The sequence below is a fragment of the Ambystoma mexicanum genome, chromosome 4q (assembly GCF_040938575.1).
Source record: "Ambystoma mexicanum isolate Mex_15411 chromosome 4q, UKY_AmexF1_1, whole genome shotgun sequence".
Lineage (NCBI taxonomy): Eukaryota > Metazoa > Chordata > Amphibia > Caudata > Ambystomatidae > Ambystoma > Ambystoma mexicanum.
In genome coordinates, this window is record NC_090928.1 from 1266935541 (window position 1) to 1266963521 (window position 27981).

At 44.0% G+C, this 27981-nt stretch overlaps 1 protein-coding gene across 3 annotated transcripts in view; it reads right to left on the reverse strand.

Annotated features, from left to right (window-relative positions):
• The window catches only part of CUL9 (cullin 9), a 1917728-nt gene that overhangs the window by 1142165 nt on the left and 747582 nt on the right, over positions 1–27981 (reverse strand). For all 3 annotated transcript variants that reach the window (XM_069608881.1, XM_069608880.1, XM_069608879.1), the window contains exon 19: positions 16257–16432. In XM_069608881.1, the coding sequence (XP_069464982.1) occupies positions 16257–16432 (176 nt within the window). The remainder of the gene's footprint in view (positions 1–16256; positions 16433–27981) is intronic.

The window sequence follows — 27981 nt, forward strand, 5'->3', positions numbered from 1 at the left end:
TTCAGTGCCTTGAACACAGCTAGTAGCTCCAGTAAGTTTATGTGCTTGGATGCTACGCTCGGAGTCCAGACTCCGTGAGCAGTCTGATGGGATAGGTGAGCCACCCCATCCTGTGAGGGATGCATCTGTGTTTAGAGTGGCTTCCACTGCGGGGGTGGCGAATGGTTTCCCTATTACCAGGTTTTCCTTCGACCACCACCATAGCGAGAGGACCAAGGCCTGCGAGACCACCACTAGATCGTCCCATTGTCCGCTGGCCTGAAACCACTGGCTGTTGAACCACTCTTGCATTGGGCGCAGGCGCGCATGAGGTACCAAATAAATACATGACGCCATCATTCCTAGTAAGCGCATTGCTTTGCGTACCGTCACCTCTCGACCAGCCACATATTGAGGGATTTGAAACAGCATGTTTTGGACCCTCTCGTTGGAGGGGAAGACGAGGCCGTCCTTTGTTCGAATTAGAGCCCCTAGGAATTGTTTGATCTGGCTGGGGTCTAAACTGGACTTCTTCTCGTTGATGAGAAGCCCAGTTGAAACAAAAGGTCTACAGTCTTTTGGGTATTTGAAAAGCATGTTTCGTAAGAATCTCCTGTTATGAGCCAATCGTCGAGGTAAGGGTATACCAGGATGGACAACCTGCGCATGTGGGCCGCTGCCACTGCCAGTACCTTCGTGAATACTCTCGGCGCTGATGCTATGCCGAAGGAACTGCACTCTGCACTGGTAGTGTTTTCCCTCTATCATGAACCTCAGGTATTTCCTGTGCGCTGGCAACATTAAAATATGAAAGTATGCATCTTTCATGTCCAGTGCTGTCATGTAATCTCCCTGTGAAAGCAGGGGGATTACCTCCTGTAGAGTCACCATACGAAACTTTTGAGGTTTGACAAATATGTTCGCTGGGCGCAGATCTAGTACAGGGCGAATAGTTAAGTCCTTTTTCAGTACAAGGAAGTACACTGAATAAATACCTTCCGTTACCTGGGATTAAGGCACAACCTCTATAGCTCCTTTTTCTAGTAGTTGGTCCACTTCTTGAAGAAGGATGGCGAGGTGTTCTGGCGAGATGCGTCGTCCCCTTGGGGGTCTGTACGTAGGGGAACTGTTGAATTCTATACAGTAACCGCAGGCTAAGGTTGATAGTACCCAGCGGTCTGATGTTATAACCTCCCATGCTGGAAGAAAGGATGTTAACCGGCCCCCGACCGGCGAAGCATGGGAAGGGACCCAAATCTTTGAGTCATTTGGTGTTGGTGGCTTGGGAACCTCTAAGGGTGGGACCCCGACCTCTTCCCTTGCGACGACGACGTCCTCTTTCGTTATATTGTTCACTGGTGCCTTGGTTAGAGGACCAGATACCTGCAGAGTATTGAAGCTGCTGTTGTTGCTGCTGCTGGCGTTGGCCTCGAAAAAAGCGTTTGTTGCCATAACCACGTTTGTTGGGAGGCCTTGAAATTTGGTCTAGTGTTTTGATTGTGTCAAATTCTTTCTTTGCGGTCTCTAGTGCCTCATCCACCGCCTTACCAAAGAGGTTTGCATCTTCTATAGGTTTGTTAATTAGAGATGCTTGTGTTTCAGATTTAAAGCCTGAATTAGGTAGCCATACATGGTGTTTGAGGAGGATTCCTTGGACTAGGGAACGGCCAGCCGTTTCTGCAGCATCCAGAGTATTTTTAATGATGCTTTGGTTGACTAAGGTCCCTTCAGTCACCGTGGCTAGAAGCCAAGTACGTAGGGGTTCCGGTACCTCCATGTCCTTACGTAGTTTGCTCCATTTTGCATCTGCGTAACTTGCCAGCAAAGAGTTGTTGTTGGCAATTCTTGCGGAAAAGGCAGCCGAGGCTGTAATCCTCTTTCCTAGGGCATCCAATTTTTTACCCTCTTTATCTGGTGGCGCCTCGCTAGTTGACAGCGGGACCCCTGCTCTCTTTCTGGTATTTGTCACCACTAAGGAGTCTGGTACAGAGTGGCCCCTGATGTATAACGGGTCAGATGGAGAAGGACTACATTTTTCTATCCTCGGGTTGACCTTCTGATCAACGCGGGAGTGGATAGTGAAGGAATAATTTGTCTCTTTACTGAGGCGAGAAGGGGAATGGTTTGGCTGACAGGGATTACTCCTTAATGATCTTTTCTACAAAGTCGATGTCAGGAGAAGTTTCCCCGGTCTCGATCTGCCTTGCGTAGAAATCCATTAAAGGTAGGTTGATCGTCTATTGGTGATGTATTCCAAATAGGTGAGTATTTGGGTGGGGACATGTTTATGGCGTCAGTGTCTGAAAACGCTGATGGGGACTGCCAGGGCTGTGAAGCGCCTTCTTCTGGGTCTTCTCCGAATCCCCCATCACCCATTTCCGGACTGTCGTCAAAACCTTTCTCCTCTAGGTTTTGATCCCCTTCATTGCCTAGGATTTCATCATCCTCCTGAAAGTGGGGGTCCTCTCCAGTGAGGTCATATAAATCTACATCCTCTTGGGGGGATAAAACAGCCTGGGGTACTTGGCCCTGGGATCCTCCTGAGGTCCCTCTCTTGATCTCTTGGGTGTTGGAAGGTTCTGAGTCTCCATAAACCTCTCCATTTTGTCCATAGTGGTCAGGGGGGGAAAATAGAGGGCCTTCCATTAGAAAACGCTTCAACCTATCCCATAACGTCGAAGAGAGGTTCCCCTTGCCTTCTGAAAAGCCTTCTGGTAGGCTAGGAGTCCCTCTCGACGGAGGGGGCAGTTCCTGCCTTCCTTCTGACCTTTTCGGCATCTCCCGGGCTTTATGAGCGGTGATCGACGTTTCTTTCACCGTCCGTCTCTAGCTATCGGTGGAAATCTGCGCCAAGCTCTCGACAACTAAACTGTCCGTCGAGGGTACCTCCGGCGTCAACGTTACAGGCTTCGCTTGCTCTACGCCGACGGGCGCTCTGACGGTGCGCGCCGTCTGCCGGTTTAGTGATGTGCCCTTATCTGGGGGTAGCCCAGTCGCTAGTCGCGGTTGCGAGGGGGGCTTCAGACTCTTACGGTCTGAGGAGGCCGCCGGTAGGACCTGCGTCTCCGTTGGCGCTAATGCCCTCTTTGTCTTTGACGAGGAAGAGCCGTGGGTTGTGTGTTTATGGGAGTGTTTTCTGTGTGCGTCCTTGTCGCCGGGGTGTTCATCCCCATAAGCAGGGCTTGAGCCGAGCTGGTCGGGGCCGGGGACAGACGAGGAGCGTGAACGCTCCTTAGAGAGGTCTACGACTTCCGAAACCGACGTCGGGTTGTCACATTCCTCGTCACTTTCGGCAGCGGCGGGTGATGAATCAGACCTAGACATGGCGTAGGCTGCCCACCTTTTGACCCTACGGTCTTTTAAAGTCTTCGGCTTAAGGAGCTGACAGGCCGCAGAGCCGTCTTCTTTGTGGCCGAGGGGCAAGCAACGGTTACACCGTTTATGCTGGTCTTTCCAGGTAAACTTGCCTTTGCAACGCGGGCAAAACCTAAAGGGTGTCCTCTCCATAGCTGAGGAACCGATTGCATGTGACAACAACCCCAAAGGAAAGGGAGGGGAAAGGGAAAGGCATTCTCAAAGAGAAACAATAACTGTCCCACAACCCCACTCTCCCTACTGTATTTGGCTGTCGAAGCCAGGCCACGTGTTCTGCGAACGCCAAACAACCTCCTCCGTCGAAGGCACCGCCGTCAGAGATCTTGATCGGCGGTGAACAGCTTCGCAGCTACGACGCCGAAGGAGGGATGTAAGTAATAATATAAGTTAAGGACGACCAAAGGTCGAATAAAGTTTTTTGCAATGTCTCTCGAGGAGGTCCGCGTATAGGCGACCAATATCTGGGCGGAAAAAAACAATCTGAGGGACCTCGACACGTGAGGGATTGTGGGTACACTGCACGTCACTATAGGGATAGTGTTACAGACACACCTTGTCGACGTCCCATTTTCGACTACGAAAAACAAAATGCAATACTCCGCAGTGACCACTGGATGTCGGACTATGCACAGCATGTGATTCTAAGCAGATTAGCAAACATCAGAAAAAGTAGGTTATGTTGAATTGGAGGACACCTGATCATTGCTGTCTTGGATTGGCTCCTATCCTTTTGTGAATGTCTTTGTGTTTGAAGAATCCTTGGTTACACTCCCCTTCTCCTTCCCTACGGCATTCGTTGCACCGACTATGGGGTCTGCATCCTTTGTCTCTCCAGATGTTCCGGACTACAACTATCAGCATAGTTAAGGCTGGGGAACCATGGGAGTCAAAAACATCTGGAGAGCCAAATGATGCAGACCCCTGCACTACCTCCAAGCATACAACCTCTTATGCTCACATGAAGTATTTGTCCTTTTGGTATTAACTAGACAGAAGGTTAAAGCCCATGTGGTGCCTTGCTAGAACCCCCGAGTGGCTTTTGCTGCTAGGCCTCCACTTTTCTCCATTGTGGGACACTTGGAATCACCTTCTGCAGCTGTTATTCAAGGACCATTCCTGCTTCCTGGCTGACCTGTCTCCACCTGAGTCACCTGACCTGCTTGTTGGGCCCTCCTTGAGAATCTGTGGGTTTGGTTGCTGCTATGGTGACTTCAGTGGGTCCTAGGTTTGTGTCCAGGTCCTGCCACCTTCTGGGTCTTAACTATTCATAAGCAGCTCTCGTATCAGCACCTGATCAGACCCAATCTCGAACCAGACTCCTTCCTCACCACCCCCCCCCCCACACACTTCCTAGTCTGTTTTTGCCGTAGCTATTGCTTTAAGGGGTTCATCATGGGTCATCTCCTCCAGTGTCCATGTACTAAATGCACCTCTTCTATTTAACAGGCTACGTGTTTTCAATGTATATCAATATATAAAGTAAAGTATTGTACTGTGTGCTTGTGTAGTGCAAAATATCTCGATACCAGCCCTCTCCCCCTACTAGGAGAGAAGCCAGACTGCTCTGCCACAATGCCATTAAGAGTGCTTGGACTATCCTGGTGGATGCCGTGAATAAACACACAGACACAGACTGCGTGTGGAGGCCAGAACTTATTTGCTGGCAGAAACTTTTCTGAATGGTGTATGAGTATTATTGGTGGTTTTCGGTCACCATCTACACTCTGATTGTGCATAAATGCTCACTGATCGTGTGAGAAACCAAAGGTCTCACCCGCTAGTCCTCTGGGACTGGTCATCCAGGTGGCCAGGACACGGCCATCACTTTTGGATTCAGTTCCTGGGGATGGACCAGTGCGAGAGGATCACCTGGGTGTTGGGTCTTCGGGAAGTGGGGGTGAGGCAGCCGATGGTGAGACACAGTATTCCCCACTTTTTTGTTCAGCTACCGCATCCTATTTTGTAGGATTCTCTGAGGTCGCAACTACCCTCCCCCTTTTTACACTAACACTGGGCCGAGGAAAAGGGTGACAGAGCAACAAGACTAACTTTTATACATCATAATGGGCATGTCCCGTTAATCAGTTCAGGCACACATTAGGTTTTTGTTAGCATAGGCCATTTTGATTGGACGGACTCTTCTAGGACTGTTTATTGTTTGATGATTGAGACTACTCCCATCTTAATTATAGGGCAGAGTAGGAGTTTCCCAACCCTATAAACTATAATAAAGGTTTTTTAAGTTGTACCCATTGTGTCAGTGTCATAATTTTGGTTGCTGAAATTACAGAGAGAATGTGTAAACGTCCTTGAAGCTATTAACCACTCGCATGAAACTCTGATTTCCAACCCTATGGGTGTTAAAAAAAAGAATACAATGATTGGATTGGATGAGGACAACGGAAATGGTGGGTGCATCTAAGATCTAAGCAACTATTCAATGAGGGGAAGAAATTAGGTATGTTAGAATCTTATCTGATTAAATTTCCAGATCCAGTAAAAAGAGCAGTTTATCTAAGATTTCGGTTTAATGTTCTCCTCACGGGGGAAATATTAGAAATCAGATCTGGATTATGTCAACAAATCCCCTCCCGCTTTTGCCATTTTGGAACGACTACCGAATCACTTAAAGATCTACTTCTGGCGTGCGAAGTAATGGCTCCACAGCGGCTAGCGGCTTTTGGTGGATTCATTCACGACCCCTCTAGGGTTTTTATTGAGACTCTATGGTGGAACATGTTGCATGGTAAATTAAATGCCCTCAAAATAGCTGTGGTGAATTTTCTAACAGAAGTGTGTGTGGCCTGGTAGCAACAGGTAAAAATGGTGTGCAACTTGAACAAGAGCCCTGTTAAACACTGGTGAAAGGACAACATGTATGATGAGGGATATCTTCACTTGCCTAATTAATGAATGTGAAATATGGTATTTAATTTGCTGGTCCTTTTTAGTTTTCTTATTTTGTCATTTTAAGCATTTCTGATTTTACATGTTTCTTGGTATTTTAATGTGAAAAATATTTTATTCTGTTTTGTAAAGGTTTACTTTGTGTGAACGAGACACAATAAAAAAAATAAAGGTTTTTTTAAGTTGTACCCATTGTGTCAGTGTCATAATTTTGATACCATGCTTTCCCTACAATAGGCATTTAGTCCCGTTTCAAAGAGTAAGATGCAGCAAAAAGGGCACACCATAGTGCAACCAAATATAGAGCTTCACCAGTATCGAATACTGATACACTTTCTGGGTAAGAAAATCCACCCAAAGGAAAAATTGTGCCCTGATAACCATATAAACTACCACAAATGAACATTTAAAAAATGGTACAGTCTATAGAGATGCTTTGGCTATCAGAACGAGGAGGACTCCCCTAAGACCCGAGAGTGGACACCGAAAGAAAAGATAGCAATAAAAAAACCCGACAAAAGGATTAAGGAAGAACTAAGGAGAGAAGATCCCAGAGGGATTAAACCATCACGATCCATCTGGTTCTCATGTAGGGAGACGGGTCATTTAGCCCGGCATTGTTCCCAAAAAATTAGAGGAGGAGCCTATGGAAATAAGATGCCTAAGAGGAGGGGAATGTGAAGAACAAGAGGAAGATCTAGAAACCTTTAGTATATGTTTATGCCGATCCTCAGTTGATTTTACATATGAGAGCGCGCTGGTAAATGGGAGAGTAGCAAAAGCATCAGTTGATTTGGACAGTAAACAGACAGCCATAAGAGCCGATTTGGTCACTCCGGCAGATCTCGAACATGCAACCATGAGTCAGGCTTCAAGTCCATACACCAGATACCAATTAACTCTCAAACTAATAAAAGGCAACACCTAAAGACAGACACGGAGCAAGGCGGAACAGGACTATGAGCAGGAATTCCAGGGCGAAGGCAAACCTACTGAAGCAGAGCAACGGACCAAGTGACAAGAGCAGCGGGTCAGAAACCCCAACTATTCCCCACTTGAGGTTGTTGCCTCCAACAGGCTCCAAAGACACATGGAGAAGACCAGATCCCGCAAATGAAGACTGCATTGTGTTTCAAGTACGCCAGCGACCCTCCTGGGCATCGGCAGAGTTGGGAAGGCGAGGCCAAGCCTGTGGTACTAACCTTGACTCGTGAAGTGGAAATCGTAAAACCAGAAAAGAAACGCACACCACCGGTGAGTTGGCAAGCGACCTCAGAGACCGGTGGGTGGTAAAGAAAGTTTCAAGTGGCAACAAAATATCGCAATTAAAGGCTGCATGCGTGTGGATGAAACGCAAAGAAAGGCAGACCTGTGAATGAACTTTAAAGTAAAAAGACAGCTGTCGAATCAGCAATACCAAGTAACGGAGTGGTCCGGCGAAAGGAAGTAGCCCACTCAAAAGTCTCAGTGAGAGGTGCATTGTTTGTAATAAAGCAAATTAAGTGCAAAACCAGGGTAAGCAGAATTACCCCCTAGAGAAGGGGAGAGTGGAAGATGAATCTTGAACTATACGTCGAAGTGGTCCTGCAGAGGTCTGTAAAGAAAGCCATGCACAATTCAAAATCTTCAACACCCGAAAGTGATCTGAGACCAGATGAGGGAGACTCGAAGTGTAATAAGTTGGGGAAGGAAGCCCCTTTGCAAGTTTTGTTAAACTTTGTGTTTGAAGAGGTCTGAGTTGGACAGAGGGCGCCCTACGTGAACTTTGTGTTGAAACAGTATTTGGCGGTCTGAAGGACAGACTTTAACGTGGAAGGCCAGGTGGGCCTTGATCCACGTTTTGGAACCGTTTATTGTACTGAGAACCCGAGCCAGAGCGTGTCATCCTGCCTACAAAGACCACCTTACTCTGTGGGGTCGAACGTGGGGAGGAGAGCCGATTTAGAAACCTTAATTAATTTGAACACTAATTTCTCCTTTGCATACATTTCCCTGTTTATACACTGTAGGGCAGGGATTAGGTTTTGATTAGCATAGGCCATTTTGATTTGACGGATTCTACTAGGACTGTTTTGTTTATCATTTGATGGTCGAGACTACTCCCTCTTAGTTATAGGGCAGAGTAGGAGTTTTCCACCCTATGAAACTATAAAAGGTTTTTCCAGTTGTACCCATTCTGTCAGTTCCATACTTGTGATACCATGCCTTCCCTACAATACGCATTTAGTCCTTTTTCAGGGAGTAAGATGCAGCAAAAAGGGGACACCACAGTGAAACTAAATAAATATAGACCTTCACCAGTAGCGAATACTTGGTCCTTTTGGAGTGCCGTGACCTGGTAACCATATAAACTAAAACATAATGAACATTTAAAAAAGGCTAGAGTCTATAGAGATGCTTGGATTAAGCCTCACTGAAGGGAAAAAGACCAGGGAACAAAAGAGCTAGTATAATATAGAAGGGGGCTAAGGAAGTGGATCAAAAGGAGGCAGTGGATTTCCGACCCAACACGCTTACTCTTTCTTCACCACACAGGCTACTCTTTCCCTAGGACTCTGGAATGTCCAATCATTCTGCAATCACTTTGACCCTAACAACCCCAACATTGTAGTCTCAGGGATCACCTGAAACAAGATTGCCCATCCAGCCCCCAACGATACTGCCAAACTTACAGCTTTCCACAGCAAATTTGGCCTATTGACAAATAAAGCACCATTTGCCTTTCTCCCGCTCCCCTTTAAACATAACCACATACCTACTCCCCAAAGTAACTCTCTCTACTCTCCTAAACAGACTAACCATAACCTCATTAATCACCGACCTTAACTGTCTGCTCAGCTCCCATCCAAATGTGCTCCAAATCTCTCTCTGGGTGAGTTTACCTCTTAAGCATCTTCAACTGCCACTAACTTCAACTCGTTTCTCTCCCACCAGACTGTACACACACACCCCTTCATAACCTCCACACTCAAAGCAATGCCTTTATCCTCATCTTTCTATCATCTACCCTTACCAGAGCCAAACATGCTACAAACTCTTTCCCCATTGACCAAGTACTCTCATACGTATGCCTTAGTTCCTCTAATCACTATTCTGTCCCCATCATTCATCTCAAAATAGAACTTCGGCACACACTTTACGGCTTCCTCTGCCATAGATCAACAATCTTGCTCTTTTTTTCCACTCTACATGAGTCCTCATCCAAGACTTTTAAGGCTCTACTGCTGCAGCTGCCCTTCGTTGCACAGAACATCCACCAACATGATTCAATGGCTCACTACTGGTCCTTGCTGCTGCCCTTTAGTCCACCAACACGGATGCTAGGGAGGCCTTTATTAAGCCCTCTGGGGCGAGGGGTGCACGAGCTGGAAAGTTGTAAAGAGTGCACAGGGAGTCCTCCAAGTTTCACCAAATTATTGGTAACGTGAAAGAGCAGCGTGGTTACACTATTAAGAGGTAGATGGCCTTTTAGCGAAGTAGAGATACTCTCAAACACAAGCAAACAACAAAACAGTCCAGATAGTATACACTGAAAAATCTGTACTCTTAATTGTTTAATTGCATGACTTCACTGCAAATTGCTTAAGACTGGTCAAAGCACAGTTTAGTAATAAAGCGGTCCAGAAAAGACACACGCACACCTATAACCAGTAGGTAAAGACACGTAAATAGTAACACAATCCTATGTGCTTTGGAAGGCTAAGACTGAGTTGCAGTGCCTTACCGCAAAATAAGTCATAAAATCTCAGGGATGCATTAAAATACAGTGAAGCTGTGAAAGGTTCAGCAGCATATTGGAAATAAAGACACAGTTACTTTTCAGAGTTATGTTATTTGTTATGGAGAATTCTCTCTTTAGGCTGAATTTCCTAACCTAGTGAGTCCCCCAGCAGCTTTGCTGGATTTCTGGAGTTTGTTTTTTTCTTCTGCCAAGAGTGAGACTCTTTTTCTCCCACTCTTGGACATGATTTATGGTGTTCCTTTGACTGTTAATGTGTTTTCTGGGCTATGGGGTCCTTTACTCCATAGGGTCTCATGTGTTTTTACTATGTGTGTTACACAGCACCCTCCGTGCAGTAACACAGGGGTGTCATAGTGACACCCCACCATAGACTCCATACCCTGGGACTGACTACTGTCTCCCAGGGCATGTAAAGTCACTATTGGCTTTACTAGTCCCAAATTATTAACAGAAACCAGTACAAACCATCATATTGTAGACGTACTGGTCGGGGCAATTCGATTGCCCCGGGGTCTGTTAGTCGAGGGGGCACGTCTCCGTCCCCCCTGATCAAGTTTTGGCTGGTGGCAGTGGATACTACTTTTTATATTCGACCGCAAATATTTCCCTATGGGATTTTCCCATTGTTCGAGGCTACCAACTTTAATTATTTAATTCTCATAGCCTCGAACATACCGCCGGTTTATTTGATATTAATTCGCCGGTTGGTATTTTTCTGCCAGGACTCGATTCTAAAATGGCGTTTGTGTTCTCTTCTGTGACTCCAACCCAAGTCGAGCCCTTTGGTCCACTTTTTGGCAGGCTTCTCCACAGAAGCCTCCAAAAGTGGTGCCACTCTGTCTGGGTACCACAGGGGGTGTGGGAGGGGGTTTAGGCACCCTGGACCGAGTTACCTTGGTAACTCAAGTCGCACTCTTGTGTGATTGGCCCAAGTGGTGAGCCGGCCGGCTCACCACTTAGCATGTTTGATTGACAGCTAGGCTGAGTGAATGGGGGTATGCTGCATAAAAGCAGGGCTTTGGGGACTGGAACTTCAGAAGTCGCCACAGGACCCGAGAATCCGACGAGGGAGAAGCTGAGCCGACCTACCACGACGACACCACCGGTGGAGCCCTGCGGAACCGACTCACCACTTCCCGACGACAGAGAAGATCTCCCGGCTGGAGAGGCTTCTTCCCCTGACTGGTGGGCACAACCAGTTTACCTTCTTTTCTACGCACCCCAGACCTGTTTGTAGTCGAACTGCCTGTGCCAAGCACCCCGGCGGCCGGATAGCCATTTACCACTTAACCGCGAATCAACGGACCGCTCCTTGTACCTGATGAACTCTGCGGCTGGTTTCTTCCCTGGCAGTGCAACGGACTCCTGTCTTCCTCCCCGACAAGATCCTTTCTTCCCCCGGACAAAGCACCGACTTGCATCCGCTGCCAGGAACAACTGCCCCCGCTGGAGTGTTCTCACCACTTAAGGTACCGTGTCCGACAGGCCTCCCTTTCTAAAGATTGCTACAAGGTAATAATAAACCCTTAACCTTCTGGACTGGGCTGGCCGCCTTGACCCTCTAACTGGTCCCTTTCTTTGGTCCAACTCCTTTTTGAACCTTTACAAGACTTTTATGCACTGCAACCGTGTGACCTTGGACACATTTCGTTTTGATCCTCTTAAAGCGGATCCGGCCTACTGACTCTGAATTCACAGTGTTACTTTGCCTTCCTCTCTTGTTGTGTTCGTGAAAAAGTGTTGGGATCTGTTTCAATTTATTCTCTGCTTTTTTCTCCCTTTTTAAAACGAATTATTAGAGTGCCATCTACGTTAAGCGCTCACCGCTGTCTGAAAATAAGTGGGGCTTTACTTAAGACTTGTCTAATATTCTTTTAAGGGAGTGTATATCTTTTAGTGACCATGTTTTTTGAATTGCTTACTATTAGTGCCTGTGTTTTTTTAGATGTGGTTTTAAATAAATAATTATATCTCTTTTGCACCAAGCCCTGGTCAGTGTTTACTTGTTCTACTGTGTTCTTTTGACCTATTGTGAATACTTTGTATACTGCCTAACTCTTCTTGAGGGAAGTCTGACTGCTCAGCCACAGCTACCAAGGGAATCTGTGTGGTACAGACTGCTACCAAGTGGGTTTACTGCCAAACACCTGTAGTCCTAAACCTTTTGCAGTGGTCCCAGAGGGAACTGCACAGGTTTCTGCCTAACATTATTGCATCTGGTACTTTTAGTGGCTTTAAGAAGTTGAAGACTGTTTGTCAATAAGTGTCAAAGCCATGTTTGCCTACCCTCCGCTGAGGGCTCTACAACCACTAACCTTAAGGTGGGGCAAGTACAGCCAAATCTATCTTAAGAAAAGTAGCACGGCAGAGCAGTTGGGCATAGCTCAAGGGAATGCAAATAGGCTGACACCAAGTTACAATTATCCACCCACTTATCCTTAAAAAACAAACTACACTGGTACACTGAAAAATACACCTTGATAGTGATTATGTAAGTTTATTAAGTACTTTAGGTAGACATAACAATAAAAATACCTACTGTATGTAGAACAGTGAATTTCATGAAAAACAAAATACACTGCTATACTATATTGTAGAGCCACTATCTATATAAAGGCATGGGTGGGAAAGAAGCGACCCAGGCATAGCAACACAGGTGTAATAGTTAAAAAGAATCCCAATAGCTAACACCAACAGTCACAGTATTTCTAAAGCTCTAGGTCAAAGTATCTGGAAAATATAAAACCACAGGTGCAAGCTAAAATTCTAATCTTCATACTAGAACTCACTAGACCCAAATTGGATGCTGGATAAAATGTCCAGGGGCAGGCAAGTAACCCCAAAATCACTTTAGAAGAAGAGTTGCAGGTGAGATAAAATTTCCCCTTAGATGCCAACAGGATAATGTTAAAAGGCAAATCCACGTGTATGGAGAAAAGAAGGCATGTCACAGCTGTAGATCCAGCAGCAAGTTACCCCAGGGGACACCAGAGGATACCCAAAAAAGAGCTCCAGAGGTAGATTTGTGAACCAGCAAGCACAGGAGAAGATGCAGCACAGCAGGATAAGCCGCAATGGAAATTAATCGAGAAATGCAGTTTTAACTTACCATCAAAAGGTTTAGACCACATGGATCCATAGGGTAACAATTGCAAATAACCCACCACCCTAGGACACAAAAGGTATGTACTCACAATTTCGGTTCCTAAAAAGTCAGTAGAAGGACGAAACAACCCAGTAAGTACAAAACATATTTTCCAGGTGTGGTTTACCTGATCCAAAAAAGCCACAGACATGAACTCAAATAAAAGCAAGGCCCAGGTGCAAATGGCTGCGAAGAAGAATTGTGATTTCTAAGAGTGGGACCCTCAAGGCAGAAGCAAAATAAGTGGAGAGGAGGAGACTGAAAAGGTAGGAGAACCCTGAAAAGCAGGTTTTGGTGGCTCTAGAAACAAAGGAGGGCAGCCAAGGCACAGAAAACTTTCCCATGACAATTACAGCATGGGCGATCCAGGACTGTCCTGAAGAGCTGATGAGGTCTGGTGTTGGGGTCCCAACACCCTTTAAGGTGACGGCAACAACTTACACCAAGGTATGACAATAACGGTTAAAGCAGGAAGCTGGCGGTGAAGTGGCCTGAAGACGGTTCAGCACGGAAGGCTTGGCTCAGTCACCAAAGGGAGTTAGCAGGACAAGGAAGGATAACCAAAAGCCAAAAATCCCAATCAGAGATCAGCCGAGCACACAGGGTCCCAGCCATTATGGCCAGATCTAGCCCTTAAAATGCATCAACAGCGGGAATCCTGCAGCAGGTAAGTAACTAACCTGACTTCCAAGAAACGCTGGCTAGAACCGAGTGTAGTCATAGGGTCTCCCCTAAGTATACCCACACATACATAGGGCTTGCCCAAGCCAGCCAACCAACCAACCAATCACACTAGGGGGGCAGAAAAATTGCTAGGCAGTCAGCAAATCTGTTAGGCGCCGAATTCTGTCACTTGCCCCAGACCGCTGCCACGGGTGTGATATGGCTTGCTCAGCAGCAGGACTGTAATACATGAATTAACACTACTATAGGGGGTGCATGGCCGAGCTCAGAAAGCAGCCACGTGTATACAAAAACAAAACAGCCAACTGAAGGACTAATAAAGAAAATACGTTGGTACAATAATGACTACTAAAGAGGTACATAGAATAAGCAATCTGGTAAATTGGCTTGCGCCACTGGTGAAGCCAAAACTAAATTACAGCTGCCACCAGTTGACTCCCCAAAAGCAATGTAGGGCGACGGCCACCCTGGGGCACAAATGAGGCGCTTGAGAAGCACCCCTGGGCCTGGTAGCCTTAGGGCAATATAGGACAATCTACTGTCAGTCAGAATGGGTTACAGTCACTAAACAGCAAAAACAGATGTCCCACAAATGACATTCTGCCCCCAACAATAGGGCTTAACATGACATACCCTACAGTTGTCTAACGCACCGCAGGCTGAGATGCGCAGTGGAGAGGGTCCAGGGAGTGCCGGTGCAGCGGTCTACTAGATATGCAGGACTGGGTCTGGTTCGGCTACCAGAGGGTACTAGGGCCAGAACAAAGGATCCAACACAAAGATGACCTAAGGTGAGAAGGTCAGGGCAGCCTCAGTAGCAGTGACAAGAGGCACTGGGATGCCACAAAGGCACATTACAGTTAGCTTGAGAGTGGAGAGAGGCTCAGCACAAGGCAGTAGCTATGCTCCCCAGGACAACATGGGGTACTCAAGGTGCACCCCCAAGCTGGTGGACATATGTACAAGTCTAATGTCCATGAAAGCTAGTGAAAAGATTCGGAAACACAGGGTTACCAAAAGGAAACCTGACAATGTAATTCTGTCCAAGAACTGTTCATGACACAAATGAGGTTCATTGACTCTGTATGCCACTTGTTTTCCTCCTACCTGGTGGACAGACAGCAACTCATCCAGACAGGGAGATTCAAGTCATTGAGCTGTCTAGTGATGTGCAAAGTCGCACAAGGGTCCATCTTTGTGGTTTGTTATGGATGCCCTATACAAGAAAGCTGCAGTAGCTCTACTCAAAGACCCAAAAACCCGGACACTGATGAGACACCTATACTTAAAATGTTGCTGCAATTAAGACATCTAGTGGGAAACACACTGTCCTGATCTCATTCAATCAAGGACTACCACACACCTCAAACACAGCCTCACTACAAACTGAGTTTGTGACCTCAGGAAACCAGCTAAACAACTGCTCCTCCAATCATGACAACCTGCTATGTATCTTGAAAGGTTCACGTTGAAACAAGCCCACGTCATCAAATCTCTGGGTTACACAACCAACTGCAAACTGCTGTCTTAAAATACACCTTCAAAAAGACCCCCCAAGCAAAATAACAACCATTACTGTAGCGCACCGTAAAATCTCCCTCCACCCCCAAATTCCCTGACTTTAAGACGACCATCCAATACCTTGTACTGTCCTAGCTAGACAGAGAAGATGACTAGGGGTGAAGGTGTTGGTTAACACTCACCTCTTTAATGTCCATATCACTCCACCCACCCTTCCTATGGAGTACAACATGTTGCTGCAAGATTATGTGTGAGCATCAGCCCTACAATCAGGGAGCTACAATGGTTGCAGATACGAGACCATCATCTTGAACACAGACTGCTTAACAGTCACATCAACACAAGCATAACGTTACCTAGCAGGAAAAGCCCACTGTTCAAATTGTGCCTCAGAGAGGTGCGCTAAATCAGTCAGAACGCCTTCTAGCATCTTCCAGAGCTTTATGATGTATGCATTGTTCCCACGAGGCACAGTGATCCATTGCTAGCCAGCTAGGTTTGCACCTTAGAAAAACCTCACAAATAAATAAAACAATGGATCAGCTGTCGAAAAAGACAGGAGGTAATATGCACTGCAAACTGTGGGCTTACGTCTGGCCCGACATGCCTCTCCAAAAATGCAACAAAAGATATTCACCTAATACAGATTTAAATTACTCTGTGTACAGCCCCCTTAAAGTGGGTAACTTCAGTGGAGGCTCTTCGGAGAGTATGTAACTGGACAAATACAAAAGGTGAAGGATGTGCAGTAGCTCAAGTGAAGAAATCTGATGCACACAATCTCCCCTGCTTAGCGGCACAAAACCTAAAAGCTCCTTGTTGATGGAAATTAATGTTGGACTCTTCAAGTCTCTCCTCTATGGCTTCAGAGACCAAAAGCTAAAAGAGTGGGCAGTGGCTTACTTGTTAAAGAGTTGCAGTAGCTGCATCCGGTCTTCAGAAATCTCTTGGCACCAGGTGTGAGCTTTTGTGGTGTAGAAAAGGTATGTACGTCGACAGAGCTGCTCCTTGAACACAGGCCAGAAGGTGGGTTTAGGACCGAGCACCTCAATACCACGCACACGAGTGTCTATTCCACCCTGTAACAAAAAGGAGGCAGTAATACATTACTCAAGACGGCAAAGTGCTGGGAAGTCAGAAATTGTATGATTGCAGAAGAATTAACCCCCATTAAAAACAAAGAACAAACCCCATTAAAAACAAAGAACTTTACAATTTCAGGCAAGGAATTGCAAGAGGACATACAGCAAAGTGGAAATGTCACTACAAGGGGGCGGAAGCCAAAGCTCCCCACGGGGGTCAACAGTTTTCAGGCAGAGGCGCTGAAATAAGCACTGCCACAGCAGTAAAAACTGTGCACCACAACCAGTGTATTCTACTGACTTGCAGAATGGCCTTGATGCGCTTATCTACCAGTCAACAGCCTGCACAGATATGAGCCAGAGCGAGACCATAGACACCAGGGCCCTGGTGATACATTACTGGTAATCTCATCGGGGAAATAACTTTACAATTATCTTAGTGATAAAGCAGTAAACACAATTGTGCAAGATGTTGTGGAAGTGAAATGACTAAATATGGCTGCTTTCGCACTGGCACGTTGTCAACGGTAACCTAAGGGTCTGGTGCGCAATATAAATAAATAAACAAACAAACAAACAAACAAACAAACAAGATCTGCAGCACTGAAAACAGGAGCGCAAATCCTCACTGTGCAGCATCACTATGACAAAATAGACCTGGTCAGGGCACCTGCACTACGAACTGTAGCTACAGCTAAATTACCACATATGGCTGATCTTATCCATGATGCAATAGCATTTGCACTACTGTTAACAGTAAACTAACGCCAGCACAAGCGGGCGCATTGTGCCAGCCCTTACAGTCATACAAAGTTAGTGTGTCAGTGCCATGAGCAGCGTTAATCTAGACTTTTTGCAGGCCCCAATAACCGTAAGTGCAATAAAAGTAGTCCCATATGCAATTCTCTGAAAACCTACCGTTTGCACCGTCGTGTTATATTCTGCTTATACAGGGCACGTGTTTACAGGGCTAGGAACCTGGCCCTGTTAAGTTGAGAAGGGGACCCCTATCAACCTGGGGCATGTCTACCAGTGTGTTACCACAGCCAGTCCTGCCCCAGAGGCAGGCTTTGGGAGTTGGGAGGGCCGCAGTCTCTGTCCCTTCTACCTGCGCCTGGCTGAGTGGACGGAGTACCACTTTGTATTGACCCACTTTATATTTCTCCCGTAGCACTACATCCCCCAGAAGGCCAGTCGGTGGAGGAGAGAGCAAGCACCTAAACTGGGAGAGAGCCAGCAAGAAACTGTAGGACTGCAGAGCGATCCACACAGCAAACTAGCAATCCAAAAACTCTGTGCATCATGAACTGGGACATTATACCTTTAGCAGGACTGTGGCAGGGTCTTAACCTGAAGCTGCCCACTCTGTTTTCTGCAGATACCAACTCTGGAATCAATGACACCACTCACAAACCACCAATTATCAAACACCAGCAATCATACTGACTATGAAATTGAATATCCTTCTAGCGGTCCGCATTAACAAATAGCAGCAGGTCCGTGATCAAAAAGGGAGTGGGGCTGAAAGTATGTTATGTGTTTTCTTACCTATAACCCAGACCAAGGAAAGAAGGAAGACATTGGTTGCCCTAAGAAACAAGCTGAGAGAAAAGTACCAAGAGGGAGGGGGTGGCTTAAAAGGGACCTTTGAGTCAAAGCAGTGTGGGATGTTCAGGTGAAGTCAAGGGTGAAGGAAGGGCAAAATACCAACCGGAAGGACGGTGCACAGGAGAATGGAGGAAGATTCCAGGAAGCATGTGCAAGCTGAGACATCGATTGGTGGAAGAAAGGAGTACTTGGATGTGAGTACAAGTAAGGTGAGGGTGTGAGACTAACAGATAGAGGCCAATGAGATTAACTAGAAGATTTAAAAGGAAAGTGACTATGGGAGGACACAGCCCTTCCCTTAATGAGCCCCTTCTCAACTATTTCACTTTAACAAAGAAAGTTGGTGTGTTCTTGAGGCCATCTGTGACACACAACATATAACACATAATGAATGGCACATTACTGTGATATGCCATGTCATGATAGATCAGCTGTGTCGTGTGATTTTATGATGTAGTCATTTGCAATGTCATGCTAGGTCATGTCATGACATATGATATATCTATATCATAACAGGTCATACTATAATATGTCATGACATGCAATTATACAATGCTGTCTCATGTCAGGATAGGTCATATCAGTCAAGATGAGTTATGATAGTATTGCATAGCATGGCCTAGTCTGATATGACCCACGTCATGTCACGACATACCATGTGCAATGTCATGGCATGTTAGGTTATCCTATTTTCCATGTCATGATATGCTATTTCAAAAACAGGTCCAGGATGTCAGGCATCCGCCAGTAGGCAGGCGCTACCACTCCAGAACCGGGAGTGAACAAAACTTCCATGTGAGATTCACAATTTGACTTGTTGACCATTATGTAGGATTCGTTATATTTAAATGGGTCCCAATTCCTCTTTATGTACATTCTCAAACTTCAAGTTAGAGTCACATATGCATCTTTGTAAGGCACCAGTTTGGATGGGGAGACAAAAGTAGCTCCTGGTAAGTGTTGGTTTAAAGCAAACCAGGCTCTCCTAGGCTATAAGCAGAAGCTACATAGCTCCACCAAATTCGAACCCTGTACATTGTGGGATAGTTATCTGTACTATACAGGAGAACTGGTGGTCAGGGCAGAGGGCCAGGGCCCTCCAGTAGAGTACTTCTGGTGTGCTGGTGTTAACCTTGTTGTGCTGCATGCTCAACCACTCCCTTTTTTGCCAATTACCCTCAGTATTTGCGGTTGACCTTGGTTTGGCATTAATCCCATATAAGTCAACAACACAGTTATTGGTGATAATTCTAAAAATTAATGCATCACAGGCAAAAAATAGGGTAGAACAGAGTTAACATTTGACAGAACAGTTCAGTTAAAATCTCCTTGGTGGATGAAATAAAGGAAGCAACTCCATGTATACTCACAGAGCTGCCTATCCCTGTGAGTGCAGTGGTGTGCTGCAAATCCAAAGTAAAGAGGTGCAGACTTTTGATAAAGCGATCTGACATATTCTGCCCTTCAAATTTCCAAAATGGCAGGCAAGCGAGTTTAAATCAAACACCTATTTAAAATGAAAGAGATCCCATGAGGTGCTTACAATTGTTAATTTCAGCAGCTGACACTCTGCCCTATAGAAATAAAACACCACGTAGTCAGGTTGCGTCATCAGGGTGCCCTCTATTAGATGACACCATCAAGCTTAAATCTTGACCGGTTTTAGCTGCGTTTTTCCTTTGAAGCTTTCTTCAGGATGGCCACAGAGGTCTGGAAGTGAATTGCTAGTACTGTAATCCTCTAAGTGCAGCAAACCGAAGCGGCTATTACCACCTATATATGTTGCTCTGCAGGGGACCGCAATACCCAAATCTTGCTCCAATAACAACTAACAGGACACACAAATCCCCATTGATACCCTTATGACTCTTGAGTAATGCATGGTGCAGGTGCTTGCTGATTGTGAAAAGTGCTTTGGAGATTGGGAAAAGGGAAAAAAAACGTTCGTTTGTTATTTGTGGAACTAACCTGCACTGCGAGCTGTGAGGGGGCTCTTGCAGGTGCTGGCACTAAAAACGCTGTGCTGAGGAGGCGGGGCTAGGGCCTGCCACGTGATCCATCACGTGATCCACCTCAGCCTTTAAACCCTTTGCCATCCGCCCGAGCGGCGTGCTTGCTGATTGTGAAAAGTGCTTTGGAGATTCGGAAAAGGGAAAAAAAACGTTCGTTTTTTATTTGTGGAACTAACCTGCACTGCGAGCTGTGAGGGGGCTCTTGCAGGTGCTGGCACTAAAAACGCTGTGCTGAGGAGGCGGGGCTAGGGCCTGCCACGTGATCCATCACGTGATCCACCTCAGCCTTTAAACCCTCTGCCATCCACCCTCGCGGCGTTAAGCCCGTTAGGGGTAAAGGGTGTCGGCTGTTATACGGCTGTTGGACGTGCTGTGGAGTGTGAAAAATAAACTATTAACACCCAGGAACCGAAGTAAGCTAACCACACCTCTACAGGCGAATACTCTTTCACTACCTGGTGGGGGGGAGAGTCGGACTAAGGCCGCTCCTCAAGCTGTCGGGCGTTCCCTTTCCGGGTGGGTTCTTTCCACCAACAGTTTGACATCATATTGATCTGGATTGAATTTATTATTTCTCATCCAACGCTTTGGACATTCTCTAATATGTTATGTGATTTTAACTTATAACCTAAAAGTTGTATTTAATTGTTAACACTTGCTTTTTAATTGTTTACCTATCAATTGATGGTATCGGCTGCCCAGTATTGCGAAGGATTTTTCCTCTCCCCAGTTTTATATATTATAAACAGACGCAGTACACTTTGGGTATAGGTATACTTAAGGCTTTGCTATAGTAGGACTGATTTAATATTTTACTTGTTGGTTTTTATGGTGACGTGACTCTTTAAGGATAAATGATATATAATATTATTATTAACTTCTTCTAGTTCTTTTTATACTACACCTGTACATACCTATTACTTGGTGCTACACTAATATGGCCCCAAGTACACGATCTAAAAAGGGGAAGAATAATATACCTGCACCAAATACCAAACTAGCCACTCAGAAGCCTGGTAATGGGGGAAAATCTAAGAAGGGTGGTAAGAATGAAACTACTGGTGATGGTAAAGGTGTATTAGACCAACCAAAAATACTCAGTTTTTTAACCATTAAGGAAAAAGTAATGGTATCTGATAAAATACAATCTCTCCCATCTCCCACTTATAGCTCCATGATAGATAATAATTCACTATTGACATTAGTACATAACTTTAGGCGACAATCTATGGGAACAGGTACTAATTTGGAAATTTCTGTGGTTGAAGATACCGATATGAATAACAAAATTGGGTCCAACTTGTCAGCTTCCCCAGACTTGAATATATTTGCTCAAGGAGAAGAGGACTCACATTCGTGTGATGAGTCATTTAACTCTAGGGGAAACCACTTTGAAAGTGATGATAAAAGCAATAGAAGTAGGGGGTGTGAAAACTCACTTATATCAGGTGAGAAATTAGACGCCCTAACTACTATGATGGATGTCCTCTTGACCATCTGCACCAAATTGCTTAATGAACATAGTGATATAAAATCAATGGTATTACAGAATATTGATAATACTAGATCACTTGGGATTATGATAGAGGAATACTGTGGTAATGACTTTAACAAGCAGAAAAGACATACCATGGAGCCAAATCAGGTTTTAGGAGATCTGAGTGAGTTGGTTATGGCGGTGGAAAAAGAAATTGAGAATATTATGACACCGACTAATACTTCCCATATGGAACAACTCAACCTCAGGGATAACCTGGTTGAAGAGATTAATAATAGTGTGAGTGAGATAGAAATAAGGGTAGCCCAAGGCTCTAAGAGGCGCACTAGGCGAAATAGGAAAAATAAGAAAGCACCTCGTAAAAGGATGGTGATGGCCAAGACTAAAGTGAATAAAATTATGAAAAGAAACTCCATGTCTCTTGCTAACACCGCCCCATTAGACTCGGAATGTGTAGAAGTAGGGAACCACTATGAAATCATGGAACATCAAAAGAAGTTGGATGAAAGGAAAAAAGTGGCAATTAAAAGTACGGGCCTAGAAAATTGGCTAAAGGGGAAGGACGATATTATTGAGGAAAGTGAACTAGAGGATACGGTACACATTGAAAATAACTTTAAATATGTTGAAATCCCATATAATAGTAATATTGGGCCCCTTACCAAAAGGGAGAAGGAAATTTATTCCAAAGAGATGGAACGACTGGCCATGCACAGTAAGCAAAAAACAAGTAGGGTAAATATTGTGGGAACAAATGAAGAATCCCTACTTATAGTGGGGAAAAGTATTAAAATTATAGAAAAATCGTCGACAGATGAAAGCCCTTTTCTTAACCGGGCCTGGCTACTTAATAAATTATCACATATTTCGCAGCTTCAAAATATTAATTCAGGGGATATTGAAACTATTATCCTACCTGAATATGGAAGCTGGGAATATTGGGTTATTGTCCAATTTAGATCTGCGGTTTTTGTGGACCTCATAAGAGAATACTCTGATGGAATATGGGGCAATAAATATGAAATTATGATATGCCACTCTGCTATTCATAATGATTGGAATGAAACACACGGAAGGGGTGGGAGTTACTCCTACTAATATGGAACTAAGAAATAAAAACGTACAAGCTAACTCCCAGGAGGCAAACACTATAATCCAGAATTGAGATAAGGCATATAATAATACATTCAACCTCCTCTCTTGGAATAGTAGAGGTTTCAAATCTCTACTACACAAGGAAGGCATACAAATGTTGATGGAGAGTGACATCTTTGCCTTACAAGAAACTTGGGTAACTGGGGAAATTTTATTAGATGGATATAGTATTTGGAATAAAGCTGCCCACAAAGGTGAAAAAGGCAGGCCTTATGGAGGATTATGTATTGGGGTAAAAAATAATTTATCATTTAAACAGTATGAGATGCATGGGAATCTACCTAATGTTATGTGCGCAAGTATAGACAGGGGAAACCAATTAGGGAGTTTCCTTCTCATTAATATATACTCTCAACCAGGGCGGGAAGATATACAAGAGATTGGGGAATATATAAACCATACTATTGAAAGCTGGACCCGGGATTTCCCTGAGTCTGATATTTGTATAGTGGGAGATTTCAATGCCCACTGTGACTCCGCCGTAAAGGAGATGAATAGATGCAAAGAATTGTGGGATGAAACGGCCATTATCGCATCATTGGAAACTCAAGAGGGTAACCTGATGGCGGGTTTAAATACACAGATTAGGCAGGGTTGTCGGTGGATGAACCTTATGACCAGTTGGGACTTAGAATATCTAGAACCTCACTTGGGTCCAGGTGTGGGGGCAACTTGGACTAATGGGAAGGTAGGTTATAGGTTAGACTATATGTTTGTAAGTAAACAATTAAGCCTATCCACTATCTCCTTTGAACATATTGCTACCACTCTGAGTGACCATACACCCATTAGGGGCACATTTACTAAGGGCCCGGAAAGTAAATGTTGGGAAGTGTGCAATGAGATGGACATACAATTCTCAGCATCCGGAAATAGGATCACATGGTCGGATAAAAATTTAACCATCTTTAATGAGCTGTTTGATCGGCTGCCCATTGAGGGGCAGGATATTGCATTGAATGGTCTTAATCCAATAACTAATCTGTTGGGTATAATTCGGAGGTTAAACAGCAAGGTTATTGTGAAAAATATAAGGGGCAAAAATCACTCCCATAAATATGATCAAATGATCTATGATAGAAAAAAAGAAATGTTGGGTGAGATTTGTAAACTTAAGCAGACATGTGACTTGGATGAAGAAGAGAGAAGTAAGAGAATTAAAAACATAAAGACTCATTACAAAAATTGGATCAAGGATTACAAGTATAACACCAGCAATGCTAATTGGAGGTGTTTATACACGATATGTAAAACCCATGATTCAAAAAAAATTTGGTACCTATATAGACAGTATCTGATGGATGAGGATAGTAGGGAAAATACTAATGTGAGCCAAGATGCATGGAAGCATTATATTACTGACCTCTATTTCAAGACAAGCGACATGTCTGCTAATTTCAATGGGATAAACTCATATGACTAAGACATTATCCCATTTGGTATCCTAGATATTCTGAAAGTGATTTCTAAAATGAAATCCTCACGTGCCCCAGGCCCGGATGGGCTTGCAAATGCTGTCATAAAACAAAATCCTAAGAAATGGGCAGTGATTTTGCTCCAGCTGTTTACTGGTATATGGGAGACAGGCCGCATACCGGATAGCTGGAGGAAAGCCATAGTGGTCCCTATTTTTAAAAAGGGAGATAGAAAACTGCCTGATAATTATAGACTGCTGGCTATGGCAGACAGCAGTTGTAAGATCTTCTGCTCCCTTTTAGTGGAGAGGTTAAACATTTGGATAGAGGAAAAGGGACTTCTATCTACTCTTCAAACTGGCTTTCGGAAAGGGTACAGTACCATTGATAACCTAACAATGCTGAATTACATTATAGCAGGGGCAAAGGATAAGGGGGAAAAACTGTATGTGTGCTTTGTAGATTATTCAAAAGCTTTTGATAGTGTCAATAGGGGGTTGTTGTGGAAGAAACTAAGTGAGAAAAATATCTGTCCCAAAATTTTGCACTTTTTGAGGGAAATGTATAGGGAAACCACGGTTTCCATCTGTTTGGGCAAAGGGGGGATGATATCTCCAGAGATCGCCACTAACACCGGTCTAAAGCAGGGATGTGTGACATCTCCCATACTATACAATTTGTATGTCTCAGATATGTGGGAAAGTTTTTCGACTATAAATAACTTTCCACCAATAGTAGCGGGAAAACCCATCTGTGGCCTGATGTATGCGGATGATACCGTCCTCTTGGATAAAACTCCAGTAGGGTTGCAAAGAATGTTGAATGGACTATTATTGTATTCCGAAAAGAATAACCTAAGTATCAATATAAACAAAACTAAGGTTATGGTATTTGGAGCCACCAGGCTTGAAAAGAAAAGGCTTATTTCTAGGTGGCAGATAAACTCGATAAAACTAGAGGTAGTGGAGGCCTACCCTTATTTGGGGATGCCTATTCTGAGCAATCCCTGCATACAATCTTTCCAAGAGGCGGTAAGTTTAAAAATAGTAAAGAAATGGAAAGTTATAAGAAAATATATCACCAGTAAAGGAGGTCACTCTGTCGAAGGTCTACTCGAGATATATAAAAGTTGTATTATTCCTGGAATTATGTATGCATTGGAAACTGTAGAAAGCAAATATTTGTGCAAACTGCATCTACTTGAAGGGAAGATTTGGAGACCAGCTTTAGGACTCCCAAATTCGGTACCAATACAAGCGATAAGATGCGAATTGGGGCTAATATCCCTCTCGACCCTATGGAAAATAGAATGTTGCAAACTTTATTTAAGAATAATTTTGGGGGATGGGGATGAAGGTAACATGCTCAACCTTATAGGTAAAAATAAAAGTGAAGGCAGATTTAAGAATTCCTATTTTTTAAATTTACAAAAAATAGTATTAACATTTCTAGAAGTCCTAGGATATAATGTACATATGGGAAAAGATAACATTATGTACATTAAGAAAAGCCTTAAAGATAAGGCTTTTATCTGGGATTTATGCGACAATCAGTCCTATTTATACAAAAAGTCTAGATATTCTTCTTATGCTCTCCAAGGCCTCAAGCCTGCTACACCAAGACAGTATCTGCTTAGCACGGGAAATAAAGCTATGAGAAGATTCATATTACAATTATGGTTGAACATTCTCCCGTGTAATGAAATTATCGGGGTAAGAACAAAAATTCCTCGTGCAGAAAGATTGTGTAGATACTGTAATATCGAGGTGGAGACAGTAAGACATATTTTAACTCTTTGCTCAAACTTAAAATAATACTACACTAAAGGGTACTCAAATTTAGTAGGGGACATGCAAAGAATTGAATCAGACCAATTCTGGTCAGTTATTTATGACGGAGAAATTAAGGTTTTTATTGGGGCAGCCTTTTATATTTGGAAGTGTGTAATGGGAGGTATTTGGTAAATGTGTTTTTTAGAATTTAGTTTGTAAACAAGAATTAATTTTAAAATGTGTTTATTAATGATTTTCTATGTGAAATATGTAACTATGTATGGTCAATGTTAAAATTTTGTAGTGTATAAGGTTTTAATTAACCAAAAGCACTTTAAACAATAAAAAAAAAAAAAAAAAAAAATTAAACATTGGGGTGTGATGATACACAGTGTGACTGAGCGGTCAGGGTAACATATCAAGTGACGTATGGCTTAAAGGTACAATAAACACTTTTGATAAGCACATATAATGTGGAACAAGTTACTTACCTGTAACTCTTGTTCTCCAGCATGAGTCTTGCATGGATTCACAAGCTCATGAATATTCCCAGTTATCAGGCTGGGAATCCTCGGTACAAATTAAAGCAGTTTATCTTCAAACTAAAACTGTACGTCTCCTCTGTAGCCTATTAGTGTCCTTTGGGTCATACTTCCCCCGGCAAATGACACGCTTCATAAGCTCCACCCCTGGTGGCCATCTTCAGATTTGGTAGCACAGGTAAAGTGGCAGTATGAACCAAGAAGAGGCAGAGAGCGGTAGGAGGGACAGTTTGCATGTGAATACATGCAAGACCCATGATGGAGAGCAAGAGTTAAAGATGAGTAACTTGTTCCTACACCAGTATGGGGTCTTGCATGGATTCACATGCTCATGAATACAATTACATAGCAGCACATATACACAACCACAGGAGTTGGCAAGGCTCACAGAAGTGTAGGGGCGGGTCCCTAATCACCTTAACCCAAAGCGGGCCCACCACCTGAAGAACGTGTTTATGTTTTGTACGTAAAGCAAGTTTATTGTACAATCGTCTGGGGAGCAGCAAGATTACTATTGAGCCAAACTAACCCAAGTCTCACTAAGCCACATTATTTACATTTTTGCAAAAGATAAATCATTCCTATATATTTTATTACACTCCACCCCCACATATGATTGGGCAAATCTATTACAAACAAAACCCATCTTTCTCCAATTCTTCCATTGTCATTGGTCACTTGTAATCTTCACTACCATATTCAGATTGTATTAAAAACATCCCTTCTTATGACATAATCAAATAGTTAAACATTTGTATGCAAACATAATTCATTACATTTGTATGCAAACATAATTCATTACCAGTAACAACTGGCTTGAGCCCTTTAATCTTAATCATAATTGCATATGGTCCGCAAGGATATTTCAACAACATGAGGAAAGCAGAAAAAAAAACAAGTTCCCTTTGAACGGATTTCATCCACCCGAACTTTGACTGTCGTCCGGGAACATTGTAATCTAAACTACCATTTCAACACGCACAGCACATCTGGGAATACAATTTAAACTCCTAGGTATTGATCGCTTTAGGCTCGGACGCTAATTCACCCCATGTTTATTGCTGGTCAACAATATTGGCCAGGTCCCTCTGCAGCCTTCAATGGACTTGAAGGAGATTTCATCTGCCTCCTGAGAAACTACCACTGCGTCCTGTTCAACGGCTGACCATGTGCGTGGTTAATCATTGTTCCTTTCCCAGGCCGCAAACCTGTAGAATTAGAACTTCCCAGCCACCTGAAAGTCCCTGCACAAACTGCTGGCTACAGAGTCTGAATGAATTCTTAAAAACCCACTGCATACAGATTTATAAATCCCCTTTATATGTTTCCTCGGTGCGCATGCATGTTTAATAAATACTATCCTTCCTTTACAGTGGGTCCTTCAGGACAGGCCCCTTTTCTCGCAAGCACATTTGGAAAACTCCTCATTGCCTGCTTCTGGGCACTCTATAGAACATTATGACTGAATCGTAGGTTTTAGCATCGTACCTTTCTACATACGTGCAATCTAATATGTATCAACTTTAACCAAAAACTAACACTAA